General features: G+C 50.2%; 1 protein-coding gene across 3 annotated transcripts in view; it reads right to left on the bottom strand.

The window, feature by feature from the left end:
- The window catches only part of LOC144732097 (uncharacterized), a 28,376-nt gene extending 5,542 nt beyond the window's left edge, over window positions 1-22,834 (bottom strand). For 2 of the 3 annotated variants that reach the window (XM_078613385.1, XM_078613369.1), the window contains exons 1-8: window positions 22,415-22,680; window positions 15,328-17,137; window positions 14,872-15,010; window positions 12,272-13,515; window positions 11,025-11,154; window positions 9,250-9,360; window positions 3,136-7,716; window positions 619-2,268 (exon numbers count right to left, since the gene is read on the bottom strand). In XM_078613385.1, the coding sequence (XP_078469511.1) occupies window positions 619-2,268; window positions 3,136-7,716; window positions 9,250-9,360; window positions 11,025-11,154; window positions 12,272-13,515; window positions 14,872-15,010; window positions 15,328-17,084 (9,612 nt within the window). In that variant the 5' untranslated portion in view covers window positions 17,085-17,137; window positions 22,415-22,680. Of the gene's footprint in view, window positions 1-618; window positions 2,269-3,135; window positions 7,717-9,249; window positions 9,361-11,024; window positions 11,155-12,271; window positions 13,516-14,871; window positions 15,011-15,327; window positions 17,138-22,414; window positions 22,681-22,756 lie in introns of those variants that run through there. The other variant, XM_078613376.1, reaches the window with a different exon arrangement.
- Window positions 22,835-23,707: the final 873 nt, after the last annotated feature.

Here is a 23,707-nt window from a genome sequence, read left to right as displayed (position 1 = left end):
CGGGTGGTGGCGGGTTAAACGACACATTTATATATTTACGCGAACTAACCCAAAAAAACCTATGAATGCTACTTTCCTTCTCATCACTGCCTGCATCATCAGGTCTTCTTTCATCTGAAACCTTTTTTTACTTCTACGTTGGTTGTGTCGGGTGGTGGCGGGTTAAACGACACATTTATATATTTACGCGAACTAACCCAAAAAAACCTATGAATGCCAATTTCCTTCTCATTACTGCCTGCATCATCAGGTCTTCTTTCATCTGAAACCTTTTTTTTACTTCTACGTTGGTCATGCAGTATACGTCTGTCGCTATACATTTCGAATGCCAATGTCTTATCGCTGTCAGTCTTTTTCAACGTGCAAATCTCGCAGGCATACAACGCAGTACTGAACGAGCATGTTCTTAAGATGTTCAGTTTGGTCTTGTAGCTGATTTGCTTGCTTCTCCAGATGTTATTGAATCCTGCCATTACTCCTTTTGTCTGTGATCCTCGCTCTTACGTCTTTCGTGCTTACAGCATCGCTCCCATATTACCAACCCCTACAACATCATCACACTTGCATCAACACGCTCACATTCCCACCAACAAGGCCGAGCGCGAAGGCAACCCTCACCTCCGCGGCAATTTCCACACCGGCGGCAGTGGCGGCCGCAGCAATCGTGGTGTGGAGGCTTGTCGCGCCGGCCGTTTCGCCATTCGCTACGTCTCCAGACGGATCCCTGGGGAGATTCGGCTCAGCCGTTTTCCAAAGCCGCCCCTCTCTCCGCCCGGTTGGCGCGACCTCTTCGGTGAATCCGGAGTCGAGGGGCGACAGGACGGAGGAGTCCACCTCGGCCGGGAAGTAGAGCTCATTGTCATCGCCAGAGTCGTCGGGCAAACCGGCCAGAAACTCGGAGCTCTCGTGCCACTGCTCCACATCAGAGTCTTCCAGTGACAAAACACCGATATCCAGGTAGCTCTCCATAAGGTAGTCGGACGACAACAATGAACAATTGGATGCCAACAAGCGCCTTTCGAAGTATTCGCAGCTCTCTAGATCTTCGTAAAGGCAGTCTCCTTTCTCCATGTCAGGCCAAGGCGCCCCTTCACTCCTTCGCAAGACCTCATGCAACGCTTCGTGCTCGGCTTGGAATTCATTGTTGTCGGGAGGAGTGGGTGGAGGGCTAGAATTTTTAGACGGCCTTTCCCGCACTTCCTCTTCCACGGGAGCAGCTGCTCTGTCCGTTTGTGCCACGAGAACAAACTGAGCGGCGGCACCGCTCCCTACCGTGCCTGGTCGCTGGATCCAATGCTCTTCATCAAAATCGCTCAAATCTGCATCAGACATATCTTCAAATCTTAGTGTGTCTGGATCGTTCCAAGGCAAGGTGGTCTTCTCTTCCTCAGCCTTATTTTTCTCCACAGTCCAAGAATTGTCTGCTTCTTTACGATGACATTCAGCGCCGGAGAGGGAAATTACTTTGACATTTTCATCGAGCGGTTTGTTAGGGAACGAGGACGGAGGCAAGGCCAAGCAGCGCTGTTTTGATCCGAGCAAATTCACGCTCAGCGGCACCGTGTTCTCCAGGAAGGTGACGCCCCTGCCATCGTCCATATTCACCAGCCTCAGCCGAAGCGTGCATTTACCGTGCACCACGTCGGCATTCAAACCTCCCCGGGCGACAGTGTTCGCCGGGCTGCGAGGGTCATACGCGGCGCCGACTCGCTCCCTGCGAAACTCGAGCGATCGGCAGGGCGAGGCCCTCAGCGGCAGTGCGGGAGCAGCGCCGCTCAGGCAGCGCAGTTGTGCAGTCAGCGTGACGGACTCCACGCGGTTGTCTGCCAAGTCTCGGGCGAACGTGCCGGCAAACTTGCCGAATCCTCTCAGTGCCACGTCCCGGCCCATGCGGCGCTCGCTGTCGCCCAGGGCCAGGGAGCCGGAGGCGGGCAGGAGGGCTACGGCGCTGTCGTGCGGCAGCATCGAGGCTTCTGCATGCCCAGCGATGTCTACGCTCGTTCCATCCGCAGTGGCGCAGTCTTGCTCTCCCACAGACGCCAACACGAGGTGTCTGGGCAGCTCCTCCTCTCGTCCTTTACACGGCACCAGCAAATGTGGCTCGCCGCCTTCTCCTCCTGTCCAGGCGGAGTTTTGGTTGTTGTCATCGCTCGCTGCGGTCATTTCCGCTTCCTCGTATTCACACTCTTCGCCTCCAACCACCTCCTCATCCGCAACAACAGCGCAGTCATCCAGCTCCTCAGTTTCATGCGACGGGTCCTGGGTTTCCTGTTAAGTCAACAATGAAAAAAATTAATATATTTTAATTGTCATTACAATGTATTTATCTGGAAAAAAAATTGCAAGCTTTATAATACGTAGGAGAAATAACTTTGATTACATTTTTGTACACGTACAGTGCTGTTTTCAAGCAACTGCTGGATGAGGGCCTACAATGAACACCCTAGAGTTGCTTACTGAGACGACTCTTCTCGGCGAGTAGTCGAGGGTTTACCAACCAACTCCGTTAAATGGATTTGTACGCACGCGGGTATCCCGACACATCAATGATGTAAATGAAAAAAAGCTCGGGACCAAAAATAGCCGAGCGATTTTTTAGCTTTTACCAGAACAAATGCACTGGTCTAAAATCCAACCATCCACAATTGGGTTTTTTTTTTATCCGTCCAGTATTTTTGTATTCCTGACAAAAGATAAAAATCACACGTGTATTTCTATGCAGCAGAGACAACTGAACGGCTGGATATGCGAACGGCGGACGTGAGAACGCAAGAGGTTGGCATTCGCCACACCTATCCCAGTACGCACCATGTCCAGTAGAGGCCACCATTGGCAGCAAAGCTTAGCGAACACATTTGTCCCGTTTCATGCACAATACTTGACATTTATTCTCATATTAATTCCGTGGACGTTTCAAATCAGGTAAAAAAAACATTTGGTATTCCCCGTCAAACGTATTCAAGCCTTTGTTTATCATGAAAAGCTACCACGGTGTGTTTCCTTGCCGTCATGCTTATTTGTGATCTAGAGATAAACTGCTCTAAAAAGGATAAGAATTTGCCAGCCAGAGCAGTATTGATAAGCCATTTTTGGGACCAATGGTCTTTAAGGACCAACAAGCACCACTCCAAGCACCTGCGCAAGTTGGTCGAGCGGAGGATCCACACGTCCTGGCTCCACCGCCGCGGGTGGTCGCCCGCCCGTTTCCACCACCGGCTCACCGCCGCCAATCCACTGGCCGCTGCCTCCGTCTTCACAAGCTGCCACCGCTGCCACCCACTGCACATCTGCCCCATGACAATGCCCCTTACCACCACCCTGGCACCCCTCGCTGGTGCCCGCCAGGCCGAACGAGCAGCAGCAGCTGTCATGTGGAGGCAGCGCGATCGGATCCTTGCCTAGTCGGAGCACAAGGGGTACATGCACCTCCTCCTCGGCGTCGGAGTCTTCGTGTGTCACTACTGCTACCGTTGCATCGTACTCCCCTTCCAGCACGACGGCCTCCACTCGGCTTCTGAACGTGCAGGGCGTCCCAGGCACCAGCTCTTCGAGGCCGAGTGGTGGAATGACCTCCTCCTCGTCGCCCAGCAGCTCCTCTCCAGTTCCTGCTGCGGGAGAGGTGAACTCTCCGAGTTCCAAATTGTACGACAGACAGTGCACGTTCAATGTCTCATCGGCAGCCAGCGGTGGCGCAGCAGGATAATCCTTGATGGTAGAAATCACTGGCTCAGGGTTCCCACCGTCACGCGGTTCGACGTCAGTGTGGACCTCTTCAGCTGAACTTTTTAAACGGGCCTTTTCGAAAAGCGGTACTTTTTCTTTGTCAGAGACTTCATCTTTGGGAGGGGCTTCTTTCGTTTCTCCTTGCCCAGATTCTGCATGGTCCAGATCTACCACCGGCCCTTGCTCCTGCCGCTGCAATGGATCCTGAGCGAACGCTCCCCTTAAATATTTCTCGCTGAACGGGTCACCATGCTCATCGTAGAGCTCGACCTCATAGAAGGCAGAATGCGTGCAGCAGTCGGCCACAGTGGTGACAACGGCAACGACTTTCAGCATTCGAGACTCCTCCAGGCATGCGCCCACAAATGCGTCGGTGACCTCATCTGCCACAATGCACCCCGTCGATCCACGCAGGAAGCATGGGAAAGCAAATGGCGGTGCAACGGCGACGTTGGGCGGGACTCCACGAAGGCACGATACGTCCAACTCCTCCTCGTTGCCGTAGTCGATGAACATCACCTTGGCACGGCCCGCGGCCACGTCCAGCACGCGTGCGCGGTACAGTACGTTGTCCTCGCTATAGCGTGCCAGGTAGAGGCCCCCGACCTCCACCATGGCCAGAGACACCTCTCGCTCATCTCCCGTCGTTTCAATAACCGACATCAGCGATGTCAGCTGCTCGTCCGCCAACACCTTCAGCTGGCACCAAAAGTTGTCCAGGCCCCTGGCGAGGGACACGTACACCTCGTACTGCTGCCCGAGCTCCAGCTTGCCGTCCATCTCCACCCCATGATTGTCCTCATGTGTGGAGTTAGTCGTCGCACGGTCCGGTTCGGCAGTTGTTTCCGAGGCCTGCTGCTTCCGCTCCTGCTGCTGCTCCTGTTGCTGCTCTTGCCGTTCCTGCGTGGATTCACCACTCGTGCCGATCGTCAAGGTGTCAGCCATTCCCTTGGCCACACGTCCTGGCTCCACCGCCGCGGGTGGTCGCCCGCCCGTTTCCACCACCGGCTCACCGCCACCAATCCACTGGCCGCTGCCTCCGTCTTCACAAGCTGCCGTCGCTGCCACCCACTGCACATCTGTCCCTTGACAATGCCCCTTACCACCACCCTGGCACCCCTCGCTGGTGCCCGCCAGGCCGAACGAGCGGCAGCAGCTGTCATGTGGAGGCAGCGCGATCGGATCCTTGCCTAGTCGGAGCACGAGGGGTACATGCACCTCCTCCTCGGCGTCGGAGTCTTCGTGTCTCACTACTGCTACCGTTGCATCGTACTCCCCTTCCAGCACGACGGCCTCCACTCGGCTTCTGAACATGCAGGGCGTCCCAGGCACCAGCTCTTCGAGGCGGAGTGGTGGAATGACCTCCTCGTCGCCCAGCAGCTCCTCTCCAGTTCCTGCTGCTGGAGAGGAGACCTCTCCGAGTTCCAAATTGTACGACAGACAGTGCACGCTCAACGTCTCACCGGCAGCTAGCGGTGGCGCAGCAGGATAATCCTTGATGGTAGAAATCACTGGCTCAGGGTTCCCACCGTCATGCGGTTCGACGTCAGCGTGGACCTCTTCAGCTGAACTTTTTAAACGGGCCTTTTTGAAAAGCAGTACTTTTTCTTTGTCAGAAACTTCATCTTTGGGAGGGGCTTCTTTCGTTTCTCCTTGCCCAGATTCTGCATGGTTCAGATCTACCACCGGCCCTTGCTCCTGCCGCTGCAATGGATCCTGAGCGAATGTTCCCCTTAAATATTTCTCGCTGAATGGGTCACCATGCTCATCGTAGAGCTCGACCTCATAGAAGGCAGAATGCGTGCAGCAGTCGGCCACAGTGGTGACAACGGCAACGACTTTCAGCATTCGAGACTCCTCCAAGCATGCGCCCACAAATGCGTCGGTGACCTCATCTGCCACAATGCACCCCGTCGATCCACGCAGGAAGCATGGGAACGCAAATGGCGGTGCAACGGCGACGTTGGGCGGGACTCCACGAAGGCACGATACGTCCAACTCCTCCTCGTTGCCGTAGTCGATGAACATCACCTTGGCACGGCCCGCGGCCACGTCCAGCACGCGTGCGCGGTACAGTACGTTGTCCTCGCTATAGCGTGCCAGGTAGAGGCCCCCGACCTCCACCATGGCCAGAGACACCTCTCGCTCATCCCCCGTCGTTTCGATAACCGACATCAGCGATGTCAGCTGCTCGTCCGCCAACACCTTCAGCTGGCACCAAAAGTTGTCCAGGCCCCTGGCGAGGGACACGTACACCTCGTACTGCTGCCCGAGCTCCAGCTTGCCGTCCATCTCCACCCCATGATTGTCCTCATGTGTGGAGTTAGTCGTCGCACGGTCCGGTTCGGCAGTTGTTTCCGAGGCCTGCTGGTTCCGCTCCTGCCGCTGCTCCTGTTGCTGCTCTTGCCGTTCCTGCATGGATTCACCACTCGTGGCGATCGTCAGGGTGTCAGCCATTCCCTTGGCCACAAGGGCGTCTGCTATACTCGTTCCGCTTTCCGCAGTCAGGTTCACTTCCCACAAGGCATCATCGCCGCCGTGGGCTCGCGCCAGAAACTTGCAGCGCAGCTCTAAGTCGTGGACGGTTTCAGTGAAAAGTTCGGCCGCCTCCTTTGTCCACTTATTACTGTGAACGCTAACGCATGGCCGCACTCCGGCAAGGCTACACGCGATGCTTCGTCGGGGGTGACGCAAAAATTCCGTACGCAGCTCGGACATGCTGTCGGAGCCAACCCTGTCCGTGTTGCCGTAGTCAATGAACTCAACCAGGGCCAGTGGGTCGTCGGGTTCAAAGCCCCTGACTACGGCGCGGTACCAGCTCTCGTCGTCGCTGTACTTGGCGCAGATGAGGTCCCCTAGCTTCAGGTCGCTTGGGCGCAAGCTGCCGCCGCTCACGCTGCCGTCATTCAGCTCTTCGGCAAGACCGTAAATTGTCTGCTCGTCGGACGCAAGCTGGACATAGAAACGAGATGGGGTGACCACGTGCAACACAAACACATTCAAGGTGGCGCCCGCTTGTCCGTCGCCCACAGGAGAAGCGGCAAGATCCTCCAACTTCGGAATAATTTTAGCCTTCGCCTCTTGCTCCTTCTCCCGAGTGGCATATCCTTCCTCGTCGATTACAGTGCTGTGGCAGATCGGCGAGCACGACTGGGTCCTCTCCTCCAAAGTGGTGTCGCCCAACACGCTGGTGACACTGCTTTCCAGGTACTTCGGCGTCACATTATCAGGTGTCACGTTGTGCGCTGCCGCATTATGCGGTGTCACGTTCTCACGTGTCAAGCTGCAGGTTCCGTCAGCCTGAGAGCTGCCTTCGGAGTGAACGGACCTTCCGTTTCTGTCCCGAGTGGTTGCTTTGTCTCGCCACTGACGCGACGAGTTCTCGCTCTCTCCGATTTGCCTCCAGAAGGAATAAGAGGGCTCCTCGTGCATCGCCTTCCTGTATCCCGCTGTGTTCATCGCATCTGGGCTTCTCTCTCTGACGACTTGATCCATCCTCAGAGAATCGCTGCCAAAAACTCGCCTCGGCAAGGCCTCCGGCTGTTCCCGCTTTGATGAGGGCGATTCTGCGTGCTTGCCATTCCCTTTCCTTAGATATACGGCGCTTTGCTCGGGCTCCCTGTCTGCCGGCTTGGTTGGCTTGTGCCTACCCTGGGCCGGCGCAGGACCCAGGACGGGTACGAGCCTCTCGGGGGGCTCGTGTGACGGTGCACTCGTCACCGGCGGACGGTGGCTCTGCTCCCTGGCTCTGTACGTCACCGCGTCTCTGCGGGCGCTGCCTGTTTGAGCTATGACCTCGGGCAGCTGGTGCAGCCCGCGAGAAGGGGGGAGAGAAGGGTTCAGCATCTGGTTGATAGTCGTGTTGAGGCGTTGCGAGCCGTGGAACAGCTCCAGCCCGAGTTGGCCGAAATCCTCCCGGCAGAGCACCACGGCTTTCATTTCCGACGAGTACACCATATCACGGAAGAAGGACAACACCGAATGGGGGAAGCCCTGCAAAAGAAGAGAGGCGTCCACAATTAACGAGCAAGGTGTCCCGGGGTCAGGCTATGGGGTTGAGTGGGTTCATCTCAAGGTTTTGCCACCACACTCTTCTGCGGGAAAGGCTAGTAGGTAGTCGAAGTGAGGAATCTCAACATGGTCCTCATGTCTGGGTGGAGACCATGATAGGCAGATACGAGCACTACCAAGTGAGATTCCATTACTTTGACTCGCAAAGAGAACAACATTTTCTTTGGACACGCAGCCTAACCTGGAATGCCACAACTTTGAAAGGGGTCTAACGCAGCCATGGCAGTTGCCCAATTGGCTCGGGGAGCTGACACCAGCATCAGAGAACTGAATCACCACTGCGGAGAACCCAAGTATAAATCTTGACACATGTGTTAGCCACAAACCCACGGTGCTGGATTACGGGCGTGTGCCATCACCTCCTGATTATGATTGAATGTGGTTTTCCGATACATCAGAAAATGTGCAATTTGTATTGCCACGTGACAAACAAATCTATAGCGAGGCAGCGCACCACTGGTGCGTAAGAGATCTCGAGTGTTATGTGGTCACCTTTCAGAGACTTGTCTATTAACCCACTTCTTCCCACGAATTAATGGAAATGTATTAATCTCCTAACTTGAAACTTGCACGCATCATCCATATCAACACGTTATACGTCCGTCCCAGTTATTCGTATTATGGTTATTCATATGAAGCTTTCGTTTGCAATGTTTTTCAAGGTGTCCCCTCAAGCCAAGACACGCCTACCCAGTCCACTTCCTTTCATGAACTCTGAAATATGGGGTCTACAATTTGCATATTTTCACCGATCTGTGCATTTTCCTTTCAGTTTTTATCGCAAATTGAAAACATGCCTCTTTCCGCATTTGGTTTGCATGCACCTTTTAGCTTCAATTTCATTCTTTGCCATCGCGAATGTATCTGACCCGCGCCATAACGGGTAATATCGTTTGCAGGAATACAGCGGAAATCTTTGTTCTCAACAGGTGACTGACTGAATATTGCAAAAGCGACTGCTCCACATCTCGCAGAGGAACAGATGACACGTGGGGGGGGGGGATTTTTTGTGTCAAAAAATATTAAGTACCAAAAGAAGATAACAGAAGCTCCCCATAATTACGTTACATAATAACTTTACATTTAGAAGTTAGAGTGCGCAGCAGATGGTTGATGGAGAGTGCATTTAGAGAGAGCAGTGTCGCACCCGGTATGGTGTTGTGAACACTGAGGGTTGAGCGCCCCCTAGGCGTAGTGCGTCGTCACCTACACTGACAATAAACTGTTCTCTTTTTTCCATTTTTAAACAAAACCGTTGAAGTGACAACTCATTTGAAATCCAATTACGTTCCCAAATTGACTGGCGACGTTACAGAGAAATTACTTAAATAGGGGGAAGATAGAGGACTTACTGTATTGGGGGGGGAGGGGGTGGGAAGGGGGTGGGGAGGGGGGGTGGCAGACAAAGCCCCCCATCAATAACACCGATCACTGCCACTGGGCCAGCAACGCTACCTCCTTGGGTGCAGAGACGTCCACCAGGAAGCACTGAATCGCCTGACATGGCAGCTCCGCTAAGTAATAGGCGTCAGGGAGCAGGGGCAGCAGCTTGGACTTCTCCACCACCTGTTAGCACAAAAACGAGCAGCAGCAGCAGCAGCGCAGTCTGAAAGACGTTCGATAAAGGTTGTTATAGGTGCGGCCTTTGAATTTCTTGCTCTCGCCGCTGACAGACCAAGAGCCTCCGTGAGAAGGGGCTTACGATGGCATTTGGCCTACTCTTCCACGCTGATGACTTGGATGAGCTGGGATTATCCACACATCATCGCCACTCCACGCAACCTGCCAGTCGACTGTGTGCCCATATTGTACTACTGCCAGGTGGAAAGTGGCCACGAAGGGGTGATTTAGGAAACTTTCACTGTCGTTTTAACTGCTGCCACCAGCATGTGAAATTGAACCTGCGAACTCTGCATTGCAATTCCTATGTGTCAACCATCGCACAGCATCAGCATCTCACCCAACGAGAACAGAAAGATGCAACCCAAAACCAAACAGGCCTCATCTCTAGGAGCAACAGTAGGCAACCATGTAACGATGCATCCATCCGTCAGTTAAAATCGATTCGATTTCTAAGCCGAGAAAACATGCACTGAAATGTTGATTCATACATGGGCTACGTTCGTGGGCAGAGCAGTGGGCAGTGCAGCAAAATATATTGTTCCGCTGTACTTCTATGGCTGTACTTCTATGACCATCATCTCAGGTTGCCTGTCTTCACAACGCCGCACTGACCAGCGTATTTAAGTATCACTAAGTAACTCCCATGACCTGCATGGCATAGCCAGCGGTGGGGGCTGTGCGTGTAGATCGTTTGCAATCTGTTCACATAAACCAGTTGCCCATGGGCCACTGGCGGCCCCTGCTGTGCACATACCTGTCAACTCATACGGTTTACCCGTATTCTTCTGCAGGGAAATTGAGTTTTCAGGACCATACGGCGTACAGCCGTTTCAATACGGGCAAACAAATATAGTTAAGTCTATTTGTTTGTGTTTCTCCCTTGTGATGGGACTTTGTAGGATGAACGGTTCAGATTTATAAGGGACCTGGGTGACCAATAAAATCTGAATTGGTCTGTAATAAGGACAGGTTATGTGTGCGGCCCCCGACACAAACAAGTGTGGCGCTCTGTTGCGGACTCTTTAAAATAATCTAATTTGGATCATTTTTCAGACGACTTACATTACGGTATTATTTATCGAGCCTTCGTGGTAACAAAGGTCACGTCAACCGATTTCTGTGCGACGCCGCTCTTGGCAGGATCAGTGTGGAAGTGACGTAAAATAAGCAATGTAATTTCGATTTAAAGCTTTCGTGACTGCAGGGATTCATCACCTTGGTTCTTTCGGTAAAGTCACGTAGAAGGGAAGTAATAAAATAATAAAAATAAAACATAATAAAATAATTCTCACGACGTTTCGGCCACAACGCAAGCAGCCGTCCTCAGGTGAAGACCAGGTCTGTCGGGGAGCATTCAGACGGTGTCTCCCCGACAGACCTGGTCTTCACCTGAGGACGGCTGCTTGCGTTGTGGCCGAAACGTCGTGAGAATTATTTTATGTTTTATTTTTATTATTTTATTACTTCCCTTCTACGTGACTTACCGAAAGAACCAAGAACAATGTAATTTCCTGCAGCGTCGTCATTGGGAACGCATCCAAACAGCAAGAAACAGTTCCCAGCTCACACCGGGTATGCAAAAGAGTGAAGCGTCGCAGCTTGCTCACCTCGTTGTTCCCGTAATCGATAAATGACACGTTGACTTCATTGGGGTTAGGGCCCTGTGTGGCCAGCGCCCGGTGCCACTGCCCGTCGCCGGCGTACTGAGCAAAGCACAATCGCCTTTTCATATCAAACCTGCACAGGTGGAAAGGTTACACAGCAGCCCAGATTAATTCATTAATTCATCACGCAGTCGGCGAAGGACCGTTGCGCCAAATGTATGAACCGACGACAAAAGCACTCGTCACGTCGCGTTATCGCGCGAGTAATCAGGTACACGCTGCGTTAGCAGGAACCAGCTGGGATGTATAGAGCGTCCAAATGGAACCGCATCTTAAGACGCTGTAGTAAGCGGTACGATGTGGGCAAGCTTAGAGAAAGATGTTTTATTATTTTAAGATCGAAAGCAACAATTGTAATAGGCAGGGGGGGGAAAGGTCTTGAGCCTGGATTTGAACGAGGGCAGGGAGTCGACAGCATGGACGGCTGGGAGGAGATCCAGACTATGGAAGGCAGTGGAGGCGAAAGAGCAACTTCCCAAAAAATTAATATTCAACCCAATTCCACCTCAGAACACTTGCATGTTCTCCCCGTGGTCGCATGGATTTTTTCTCCAGGATCTCCGGTTTTTCCCTCCACATTTAGAAACGTGCGTATTTGGCTGCTAGAAATTTCCACATGAGCCACTTTGTTGAACTATCATTTGTGGCCAGGTCGCTTCTGAAAAAGAATAGCTCAGTGGGCTTCATCTAATAAAATAAAAGTTTAATTTTAGTGTATTTATTTTTTATTATTTACTTACCTTTCGTATAATTTGCACTCCCATCGTGTTTTTTTATTGTTTGGTGTTGTAACTTTCTGACCTGCCACCCTACAAGACATATGTGAAAAAGAGCTTCATAGTTCAGATTTTTCCAGGATAAAGATTCTGATTTTGTCAGACATCGTGATGCATGCCTCTGAGCTGGCGCTTTGGAGGCAGATGACCTTGAAATGTGTTCAACTCCCCAAGAACCCATCTGTGCGGAGCTTTGAGCGTTAAAAACCCCTAACGTGTGGTGGTTGTTCCAGGCACTCTACAGTTACTTCCCAGAAGGAAAAAATACCTGGAGAGGGGCCAAGGTCAGGAATAGGCAATGCCCCCTGGCGATGTTACATCGTGGTAAAAAATTCAGCGCAAGGTACCATCTCGTGATTTTGCAAAGCTCCGCACGAAACACAACCAGCATACGCCAAGTCATGCGCCACCTACGTCTGCCTGCTGTAGGCGTGGCTGCAGTGCTTGCCGAGCTTGACCATGAAGAGTTTGAGGGCGTCGACGTTGCGCGTCAACTGGCACCAGAACCTGCTCGGGCCCTCCGCGTGCGTCATGATCACGCCCTCCTCGGCGCCGATCTTGATGCCGTGCGTCGTGTAGGGGAAGGACAGCGGGCAGTCGGACTCGGCCAGATGTCCGGGCGGATCCAACAGCTTGGCCAGGCCCTTGCTGATAAGCTGCGCACTCACGCTCTGGAACGGCGTGTGCAGGTCCACGAGGTTGAAGAAGTCCCTCTTGTTGCGCTCAACGAGCATAATGATGGTGCAGTTGAGACCGCAAGCGAGGGCCTCCTTCGTGAAGCTCTTGAACATCTCCGTGGCCTGGTCCCTCTGCTCCTCGTGGGCCTCCAGGCAATTGTAGAGGCTGCATTTGAAGGCCTGCATCTTGAGCTTCAGGAACTGTGGGTCAATCGGATAGAGGTCCCTGGTGCTGACCTGCACCTCCCTGCCATCATCCAGGATTAAGACCGAGGCCATGCTGCGAGAGCCCTTGAGCACCTCGTAGATACAAACTCTGTACCACTGGTCTTCAGGAGCGTAATGGGCGACGCACACACCGGCCTCCAAGTGCGGCAATGGCGCTTTCCAGTTACGGTAGTGCTCGTTCATCTTGCGGTTCAGTAAGGCGACATCCCTTTCAGCCGACGTCAGCCGACACCAGAACTCCCAGGGCGACTTAATGGAGGTAACGATGACATTCGTCATCTCCCCCACAACAAACATCAGGGGTTCCACTACCGTGATGGACCCCCCCACGGCCGGTCTCGGGACTGGTGCCACCTCCTGTGGTTGCGGTACAACGCTGTCATGGTCGTTAGCACCATCAGAGGACGGCCCAGCAGGAGACGATGCCGCCACCATCGAATCGGAGACGCCAGCACTATTCACCTTGAGCAATTCAGCGTGGCTAGACAAGGCCACTGCTAGCCCACCTCTGATCAACTCTTTAGCTATGCTGGAAGACTCCGATTTCCCAATACTGTAGAGGTCCACCTCGTAGCCATCTGCGGACTTGCTCCTTGGAATCATCGCCACATGCTTGTTGAAGACCTGCGAGTTGAAGAACCAGGTTGCCATGCGGCTCCAGCGGTCTGTGGACGTGCGGTCGCCGCCCTGATGTCGCACCTCTGGCGGCGCCACGCCAGCCAAGCGGCACCGCACCACGCAAGCGGGAAGCTCCTGCGCGGGAGAGACACGGAAAAATATAAAAATGCGTTTGTCCTCGGAGGTATTTTAATTATCGGTGACATTTCGAGCCGCACAGCGAGCCGACGTCGAACTTTGCGTGGCGGGTGACTTTGTGAAATTACATCGCACGCAATAGCATCAGAGGGGAGGACAAGGCGCACACATGGCATGTGACATCACGAATTTGGGTTCGAGAGAGCTGATCTGCTTACCTCCAATTTTTACCGTCAAGTATTGGGCGATTCTTCAATTAATTTGGTAAGTTTTTAATTGTCCAATTCCTAATAGCAGCACAACTCTCCTGTAATATTTAATTTTGGATCATCTTTATTGCTACTGTCATGGCCCCTTGTTGCAGACAGACAGAGCTAATGCAATAATTGCTTTTCAACCTTAGTGAGCACACGTTAACAAGGGTTTTCGTCGTGGGTATTTTCCCACCCCAAGAGATGAAAAAAAACATTGGTCAGGAACAGTGGCATTTTTTTTTAGTTGCAAGACGCAGCACAAGTCAAACATCTGGAGTTTTAAGCACGGCCTTAGAGACTTGTGAGGAGACGTTGGCAGTTTAATCTATGTCGCTAATACACACGCCCTTCAATAAGAAACATGGCAACACTATATTACATAAATAAACTTTTGTCAAGTTAATGAATTTCAGTTATTTATTTCGTACAGTTGAGTAAGGGGGTGTTCAGAACAGAAGGAACCAAGGAATTATATAATCACCTTCGACCTAGATCAAACTATTTCACACGCTTGAAAATAACTCAAACATTCATGAGTGTTGTCGCAGAGTATAACTAACAAAATAAATAAGTAGACAATGTCTCCTTCACCTATCCATCTCGCCACTTTCAGCAGCATTGAATCTCAGGAGGCTGTGCGGTGAATGGGTTATGTAAGAATTTTTTTTTTACGTGGAAATATGGATATATGAAGGCAACATTGTCAGCTTACCTATTTTGCTAATGATATTCTCTTATGTGCCCAGCCACCTACGTTTGATTCACTGCCACGGCTATCATCAGTGCAAAAATAATTTGAACCCTCCCCCCACCTCTTCACCAAACCACACTGCAAAGTGCGGTGAAGTATTGTCCAACAACCCCCATAACAGACACGGCATGGATAATCCTTTCTCTCAACAGTGGCTTGACGAAGGGGCTGAAGGCCTAACAGATTTTTTGGAGCCAACTTGACACCCTTCAAAAACTCTAGCTCTGCGGCAATAAAATCTGGCCAACTGGAGTTGACTCGAGAATTGGCTGTGCCGTGGAAACTCGGGGTTGATTTTTAAGATGGGGCCACATGGCCGCGACCATCCTCGCTCTCGTCGAAACGCACCAGGAAATGAGGCGGCAGAGCTCGGATGTCTTTCGGTTCAACGAATTGCGAGATGCCGTAGTCGACGCATTGAACTTGCACTTTTCTTGCGGAGATCACGTCCGTCACCGTGGCCCGGTAGAACATGTTGTTGGGGCACCTGACGGAACAAAGCCAGCGGCAGTGAAAATGTACAACCGTCAACAAAGTCAAATGTAAAAGATTAATGAGTGTCTCCATGCATCTTTGCTGCCCTCTCGTGACTGACAATCACATGACAAGGGCACCAATGGTGTTAGGTAATTATCAAACAGCGAAGCAGTGAGAAATGGTGAGAGGTTGGTCATGTACATCCCACAGCAGTGCTGGTATAAAAAGAGGGTGGATGCATGTTTGGGCATATTGGTGCTTAATTTGCACCACACAGAGGCAGTGGTAGAGGGTGGGAAGTGTTTGTATGATTGTGTTGGTAGTTACATTGCACAGCACGCCATGCCGACAGCTGTCTTGTCCAGCAAGCCCTCGTGTGGTCCTGCCAGGCTGAAATGCTTCTGCATCTGCACCATGAGTTTTTCAAACTCCTCATTCTTGCTCGTCAAGCGCACCCAGAACTCGTCGGGGCTCACGATGTTCTCCGCGTACACGTGTGTAAAGTTTTGCAGGTGAAGCTTAAGCGCTGTAAAGACGGGACGACCCGCACCCACGCCCGCAAGAGCCATCGGTGGCGGTGCCATCACGGACGGCGGCACGCCGCTACCATGGCCGATGGCGGTGGCTGCTGTGTCTGGCAGAGTGGCCACCGTCGCTACCCTGTCTGGCAAAGTGGCTTCCATGGCTGGCCGAGTGGCTGCCATTTCAGAAAACTTTTGGAACGCAGACTGGCCATTCTGATCCAAAAGCACCACGTAGTACAGCTTTTCTATTCTGTTGTAGGACACCACCTGCGCCGTGAAGACACTGTTCAACAGGATCGACTTCAGCAGCAGAACCTCCTCGGTGGACCAGATGCGGCTGCCCTCCTGCAGGGTGGCATGCGCGCCCACCATGGCGCACCTGAATGCCTGCACAGGGAGGTCGAAAAACTCGGACAACAGAGGCTGCAGGTGTTTTGACGGCATGCAGGCACGAGTGCCAAAGTCCACGAAGTGCACCAGCGCCTCAGAGGGCGAGCTGTTGTGGATAACCAGCCCGCGGTACCACTGCCCGATCCTCGTGTTCAGCACGGCGCAGGGGCTATTTGGCGGCAGTGGATATTGGACACCGCGAGCATCCGCCTCCAGGTAGCGCAAGGCCATGAGCTGAATGAGGCGCTGCAGATCGAGCCTAAAGCTCTGCAGCTGGCAAAAGAAGCTGTCGGGGCTGATTACATGCGTAACCAGTACGGCCTGCAGAGTGCCCACTGGCATGCGGGCGCTGTAAAACGCGGACATCTCATGGCGACCTTCAGCTGATCGTGTTTTTGGTCCTGCAGGTGGAATGATGGGAGGCGGTTCAGCGTTGAAATGGTGCTTCAGGTTGCCAAGAATTGCGGGGGAGACCGTCGGCAGTTTGGGCAGCTGTGCCGTTTCAGGCTTCGCATCATCCATGATTTTTAATTTGACAATCAACTGGAACACGTCCGAGTCGACGGGGCGTGCACAGCGCATCTGGCACAACTGCATGACCATGAGTTCCAGGTTGATAACGATGGTGTGGTCGTCCAGAAAACCCTCCACACAACCGTGCATCTTCGTGTCGCGCTGCGATTCCACATAGTCGAGCACCATCTTGGACCAGCAATTGCTCATCGGCAGCACGTTGGCTAGGGCATAGCACTGCATCATGGGAGGGATCTGGAAAAATTCGGGCCGCCCCTCACGCATGAATCCGGCCTGCACAACCTCTCTTAAGCCCAGGTCGATAAAGAAGACGAGGTAGTTGTGAACGATGCCCTGCTGCGACTGTTGTGACTCGGCGTGGGCCAACACTTTGGCGCGATGCCAGGTAGCCTCTTTGCTGTACCAGGCGATGCATGACTCCCCCACAGCGAGCGGCGTTGACAAGCCTACTGGCTCCCAGCTCGGTGGCATCATAACGGCTTTGCGAATGGTGTAGAAGTTAGCGTCAATGTCCGCCCGGGTAAGGCGGGCCCAGAAGCGCAGCAGCAGTGGGTTGTCGGGGGATTGTGGCTCTGCATGGCTGAGCAGCACGTCCAGCTTGTAGCCGCACTTCAGCGGGCACGGATACCGGCTCATGGCTCCGGGGGAGGCGATGGCAGCCCACGATGAAAGTCAATCACGGAGTGGGCCTAGAATCACAAGACACACAAGCAAAGGATGACCACGGTTAAAGTAAGGTCTGTGGTGACCTACACTTACAGCAGACGCACAAGAGGATTGCCAATTTGAAAACTCGTAAAGAATCGCCAAGCCAAAGCAATTGGATAAATTATAACAATTTCCAGAATCAATTAGTTTTTTGCCTTAACACCAAGGATTAAATCTTTAAAGCATGAGCTGTACATCTGTCTGTAGAGCAGGTAATGTTAATGCTTGTGAAGATTATTAAATATTAATCAAATGTTTGTAAAATAAGGTCTCAAAAGAGTACGCTACACACACGGGGCGGAAAGCGAGGAGTCAAATCACTCCTCGCCATCACGCGAACATGTATTTGACGGCGTGCAAACTGTGTCACCCATGCAAGAAACGAGTCCAAACAAATATCGTGTTCTACCTAACCTGGATGCTACCGATGATTCGTGGATAATTTACTCTACAGTACTGTACTTGTTAAACATTAATGTACATCATTGGAACCTCCTTTGCCAGTAGCAAAATATGATAATTGTTTTTTAACCCTTTTATCTGGCAACAAAACTGACACCTTTTTTACAAGGAGTCATGTTTGCATTGACCACAATGCCTGCGGTCGAGGTTCCAATGGTGTAAATGCTTACCCCGAGCTCTCATACTCTGATGGTGCATTGTCTTTGAGTTGTGTGCCTTTTGGCGTCATCTGGTCCAACACCACGTGAGACTAGGCTCTAAGAAAAGCTGTCTCGGGTGTGGACCAATCAATTTCAAGGACAGTGCATACATTTTCTTGGTTCTTTCGGTGAAGTCACGTAGAAGGGAAATAATAAAATAATAAAAATAAAACATAATAAAATACAATTCTCACGACGTTTCGACCACAACGCAAGCAGCCGTCCTCAGGTGAAGAACAGGTCTGGCGGAAAGACAGCGTCTGAATGAACACCACCAAGCTTGGCAGCGTATATTTAAGCTGGGTTAGAGGAGGAAGGGCGCCTTGACAAAGGAATTTGCATATCAACAGAGGAATTTAGCATATTTATGGCAAATGCAGATATGGGATTAGTCACTACTTGTGGAATGCGTAGGAGGTGGGGGGGGTTTCAAAGTCATATTATGCCCGTGCATTATGTAGGATTAGCAGCAACAAAGGGAGGAAGTAGGGTTAGCAGTAATAAAGTGAAGGAATTTTAATAGTAAGGAGCTGCAGCAGCTAAACCACCATGTAAAAAACTAAAATATAAACTACATCAATATCAATATACAAAATATACTCTCCAATAAGCTGAGCTACTAACACAGTAGTTTTGAATGGCTCCTCAACAGGATCCTTCTTGATGGTTGGAGTGATGGCTTTGCGGATTGTGTAGTCGGAGTAACCATTAGCCTTAAGAGCTTGGCGTACATGCTTGAGTACACTGGCAATGTGTTCCTGGTCGGAGATGCATTGTAAAAGATGTGGTTCCAGACATACAGTACCCTGGCGTCTACAAACTAAGTTGCCTCTGTGGTAGCAGTTACATTGGAGAAACCAAACGACATGTCTCGGACCGCATCCGTGAACATGAAGCAGACCTGAAACACGGTAGGACAAACACCTCAGCCATCGCAGATCACTGTTACAATTCAGTGGGCTCACATGACATTGACTTCTCCAAGACAGAGGTTCTCTACAAGCCATCTGGCTACCATGAGAGATTCGTTCATGAGGCGATCCACATATACAAACACGGAGACAATTTCAACCGAGAAGATGGATTCTGGCTCAGCAATCATTGGAAGGACGTAATAAACCATTTCAGATCTTAACTGATTGTGTTCACGTTTACAGTGACTTTCGGACCGCAGTCCACTCACTGGCATTGACTATTTATCTTTTGTATTCTCCGCAAGGAATGGAGTCTTTGCTCTGCTGCAAGTCTCCTTTCACCACTCTCCCATTGACATATTTCGTTGCTTCCTCTTAGTACCTTTCACGCGACGGTAATATTACAATGTATAGACTAAAGTATAGGGTGGTGTATAGTAATGCAAAATATAATTTAATGTTGGGTTTGTCTATGGCAGTATATAGTACGGGGTAGATCCGTGTGACGTAAGAAAAAAGTTTAGCTGGAGGCATATTATATTTTTTGCGACATAGAATTGTAATGTATGACTTACTGTTAGTAGCTCAGCTTATTGGAGAGTATATTTAGTATATTGATATTGATGTAGTTTATATTTTAGTTTTCCACATGGTGGTTTAGCTGCTGCAGCTCCTTACTATTAAAATTCCTTCCCTTTATTACTGCTAACCCTACTTCCTCCCTTTGTTGCTGCTAATCCTACATAATGCACGGGCATAATGACTTTGAGTCCCCCCCCCACCTGCTACGCATTCCACAAGTAGTGACTAATCCCATATCTGCATTTTCCATAAATATGCTACATTTCTGTTGATATGCAAATTCCTTTGTCAAGGCGCCCTTCCTCCTCTAACCCAGCTTAAATATACGCTGCCAAGCTTGGTGGTGTTCATTCAGACGCTGTTTTTCCGACAGACCTGTTCTTCACCTGAGGACGGCTGCTTGCGATGTGGCCGAAACGTCGTGAGAATTGTATTTTAGAAATTTTTATTTTATTATTTACCTTCTACGTGACTTTACCGAAAGAACCAAGAAGATGAATCCCTGCAGTCACGAAAGCTTTGAATCGAAATTTAGTGCATAAATTATCAGAGTTGTGTTTTTTGTTTGCATTCCGACCGCAGGCAGTGGTCAATGCAAACATGACTCCTTGTAAAAACCGTGTCAGTTTTGTTGCCAGATAAAAGGGTAAGAAAAAAACTATTATCATTTATGTACATGTTATATACACTCGCATAGGCGAACCCCAACTTACGCGAATTCGTGCTTACGTGGGGATACACGGAACCTAACTCCCGCTTACTCCGAGACCCGACTGCATAAAGTTGTTTTGCTATTTGGGACTTGCCTAAAATAAAGTTGCATAGATCATCGCCATGTGCGATATGAACAAGGGCCATTTCCCAAAACGTCGCCGATTTATATCGATATATTTCTTTTAAGCTGTTGTTTATTAGTGTTTAGTTTTGTTCATTGTCCACCACTGCCAATGCAGCATTAACAAATACTATTCCATATTTTTTTCTCTTTGCTACCATTTCCATTGTACTGTTTCGCCATTATTCCATTTGTAGGCTGTTTTCACCATTTACCTACACATATTCGCATTAATCTTAACACTTTCTCAAACGCAAGCTTGTATACATGTCTTGAGCTGGACTGATTTTAATTAATAAATCAGTGCATTCTGAGAAGTGTAATAATGACTAACCCTAGGCAGTACAACACATGCAGCACATGGAGGGGATGTATGCGTGCACTTAATAAAATGTCTGTGGGCAGCCTACACCCGCATGCAGAGTAGACAAATGAAACTCTTTAAAACACAAACTCAAGTATATTCTTGGTTCTTTCCGTAAAGTCACGTAGAAGGAAAATAAGAAAAATATAAAACAATAAAAAATTCTCACAACGTTTCGACTGCAACACAAGCAATCATCAGGTGTGAAATCCGCAGCAAGAAAATTGGAAAAAAGAAAACACTCAAGTGTTACTATTTTTGGTTATTTTACTAAGTAAGGCCCACCGCGCTAAATAGCTTTTATTGCAGAAGCGACCCGACCACAAATGAGACTATACGTGTTCTTGAGGGCCCAAGTGTTATTGACGGGAGGGGGGGGGGTTGTCTCGTATTATAACAGACCGTGCAATGAAAGTGGGCAGCCAAATAAAAAGCCAAGAACGAGTTCCGTGAAATTACATACAAAAAAGGTGACATACATCCAATAAAACAACTTCGTAAGACGGTGATGAAATACAAATTTGAGAATATAAATCGTGTAATGCCATGTTGCTTTTCATTCTCAACTTCGCCTCAAAAAATTAACCCGTAAAAACAAAGTTTTTCACTATAAATCCTTTATATGCGTGGCGGCTAGAGTCCTCTCGTCCTCTGGCTTGAGATGGCTGCCACCTATGGGTCAGATGATTGCCTGCCACCATTAAGCAATTGGTAATTAAATATAATTTTTTTTCCTAAAAAGTGTAAAATTTTGGAAAAAAATGTCACGAAAAGAAATTGGCACGCACAACGAGTCTGTGTGCAAAATGTCAGCTCGATTGGATCACGAGAAGTGGGTTAAAAAAGGACCGAAAGATTTGCACGGTCGTAAGCGCCCAAGCAAACTTAATATAAAGGATTAAAAAAAAAGCGTACAGACGTATACTGCCTTCTTAAAGGCCTCGTTAGACACACCTAAAACGATGCCTTGCTTTCCAACATTGACAATGCCTGTGGTTGCCTCTTACAACAAAGCCACAACTTATTTAATTAACACCACGCCGGAGGAGTGTGGAGATAAATACGTGGCGCGAGCCAGTCGACACCACGCACAACGTACCCCACCCCCTCCTATCTTAAGCCACCGGTGGAGTTTTGCAGTCCTCCAACACGAGGGATAAGGACGACAACACGGACTTTCTCACGAAGTCCGCTCGTCGTGACTACAGCAGACCATGGACATGGTTTGGCGGGTTTGGCGTTTAGCTGCCGAACAGATGGGCCATACGGCAAGCGGAGATTCAGAGGCACACAGATTCAAAGACCTTCAGATACGTGGATATTGCACGTTAAAGAAAGGCCTAGCAATCTAAACTTTAGCGGAGAACTAGCAAACCTACGCGAACTCTCTCTCTCTCTCCTGAAGCCCTCTCGTCACGAACAGCAGACCTCCTCGCCATTGGCGTTTAACTCCGTAACATTGCCAAACAACAAGAACAGCCCCCATGCGAGCCGCCTATAACACCTGTTATGCAAGGTGGTAACACTCCACCCCAGGCTCAAACCTCCTTAGCTTCCTAACTTCAACAAGATCGGGCGCATTCCGAGCGTCGATTTTAACAAAAAAATGCAATAGTCCACTTGATGGCTGCCATCCGAGGTGGCCCTAACATTATCAGTAAAAATTTTCCCTTTTGTGGCCTAAAACAAGTGAATAATGTACCATTTTAATTTAGTTGAGCGAGCCGTAGTCAATTCAATGGAAATTAGCCGTCTGAATTTATTAAAAATCGGTGATAACTTAAACGTTTTGCTACCTTAATAGGTGGCTATGAATATTTCTGTTCCAAGGCGATAGACACTTAAAATGGTGTCCAGGCCTTGCCCACTAAGCCACGGCCATCGCCAAAAACGGCACTCACCTCAGTTGCAACTACGTTTTACTTGGATCGAGCGAAGTTGCAAGAATTAAGAGACGATCGATAGGTTACGATCACGACATCATAGTTACGAAAACACACACGGTTACAGTAAAACACGATTCCAACCGCAGACGCGTGCAGGGCCACAAACGAAACACGTGGCCTCCGTCGTGATGATCGTATAGAACTCGAGGCGGACGAGTCGAGCGGAGTTGGAGATGAAATAACATTCGATAGTGTCCGCAATCGCTGCTAATTGGACCCCCCCCCCCTCCGTTAATTAGCGACTTTCGCTCTACTATTGTCCCCGCGCGCCAAATTTTCGATGCAAAAATCGGTCACCTCAAAATGCGCGTCGAATTTCTCTCATCCGGGACAGTTGGGGCCCCCCACCACAACCCGCCAGTGACGTCACTTATGTATATAATTTATACAACAAAATGACGTCACGCTATAAAATCCGACAACATTAAATGACGTCAACGAACGTTGGGACGAACGTCGCTGAGTTCCTGGGCGAACCGGGGGTTTAATGTCCGCCATGCTGGTGGGCAGAGCTGAAGGCGTGGGGGGAGGAAATCAATGTTGGCCTGATTCGACAAGCGGACTCTTAATTGCAGAATGATGATACTTTTTGAATTGCATAATACTGGTAGGAACCTCCTGGTTACACCAGCCCACAGGGGATTATTGTGTCCGTCCGTCGTGCAGGGAGGGGCTGGGTGGGGAGGGGCTGGGAGGGTCGGGAGGGGCTGGGTGGTGTGGTGCTGGGTGGGGAGGGGCTGGTCACCCCGTGGTGCCCTTATAAAACTCAACGTTTAACCTACTCACGCCGGCTTGTGCCCGCCCTCACAGTCGGCCATATTTGCGGAATACACCACGCCGCCGTTGACCCTGGCCATTGACCGAGCAACCCAACGTTCCTACCAGCTCCCTCCGCAGGACAATGTGTTATAACGACGCAAATGCCCCGATCCACAAATACGAGACATCGCCGACATCCACTCCGCTACTGCTCCTGACGCTGTTGTTCTGCCCTGACCACCTTGAATGTGAGATTGTAGTCGTTGCTCTTGCATGCTACATCGGCAGCCAAACCAAGGAATAATAAGTAATATTTAAAAATACTTTTTTAAACACGCTTTAATGAAATGTACCGTAAGAGTAATGGAAGAACTCCACGACTCCAGGAAGTGGCCCCGAAGCTTGAATAACGTAAGGGGCCGTGGTCAATTACAGCTAACGTCAGTTCAGCGTGGACAATTAGACCCAAGCCGAAACATAACATATAAA

Source organism: Lampetra planeri, chromosome 2, assembly GCF_965212315.1.
Source record: "Lampetra planeri chromosome 2, kcLamPlan1.2.h2, whole genome shotgun sequence".
NCBI classification, from domain to species: Eukaryota; Metazoa; Chordata; class Hyperoartia; order Petromyzontiformes; family Petromyzontidae; genus Lampetra; species Lampetra planeri.
The sequence above is the reverse complement of the archived record's forward strand: the minus strand, read 5'-3'. Positions and strand labels throughout refer to the sequence as shown.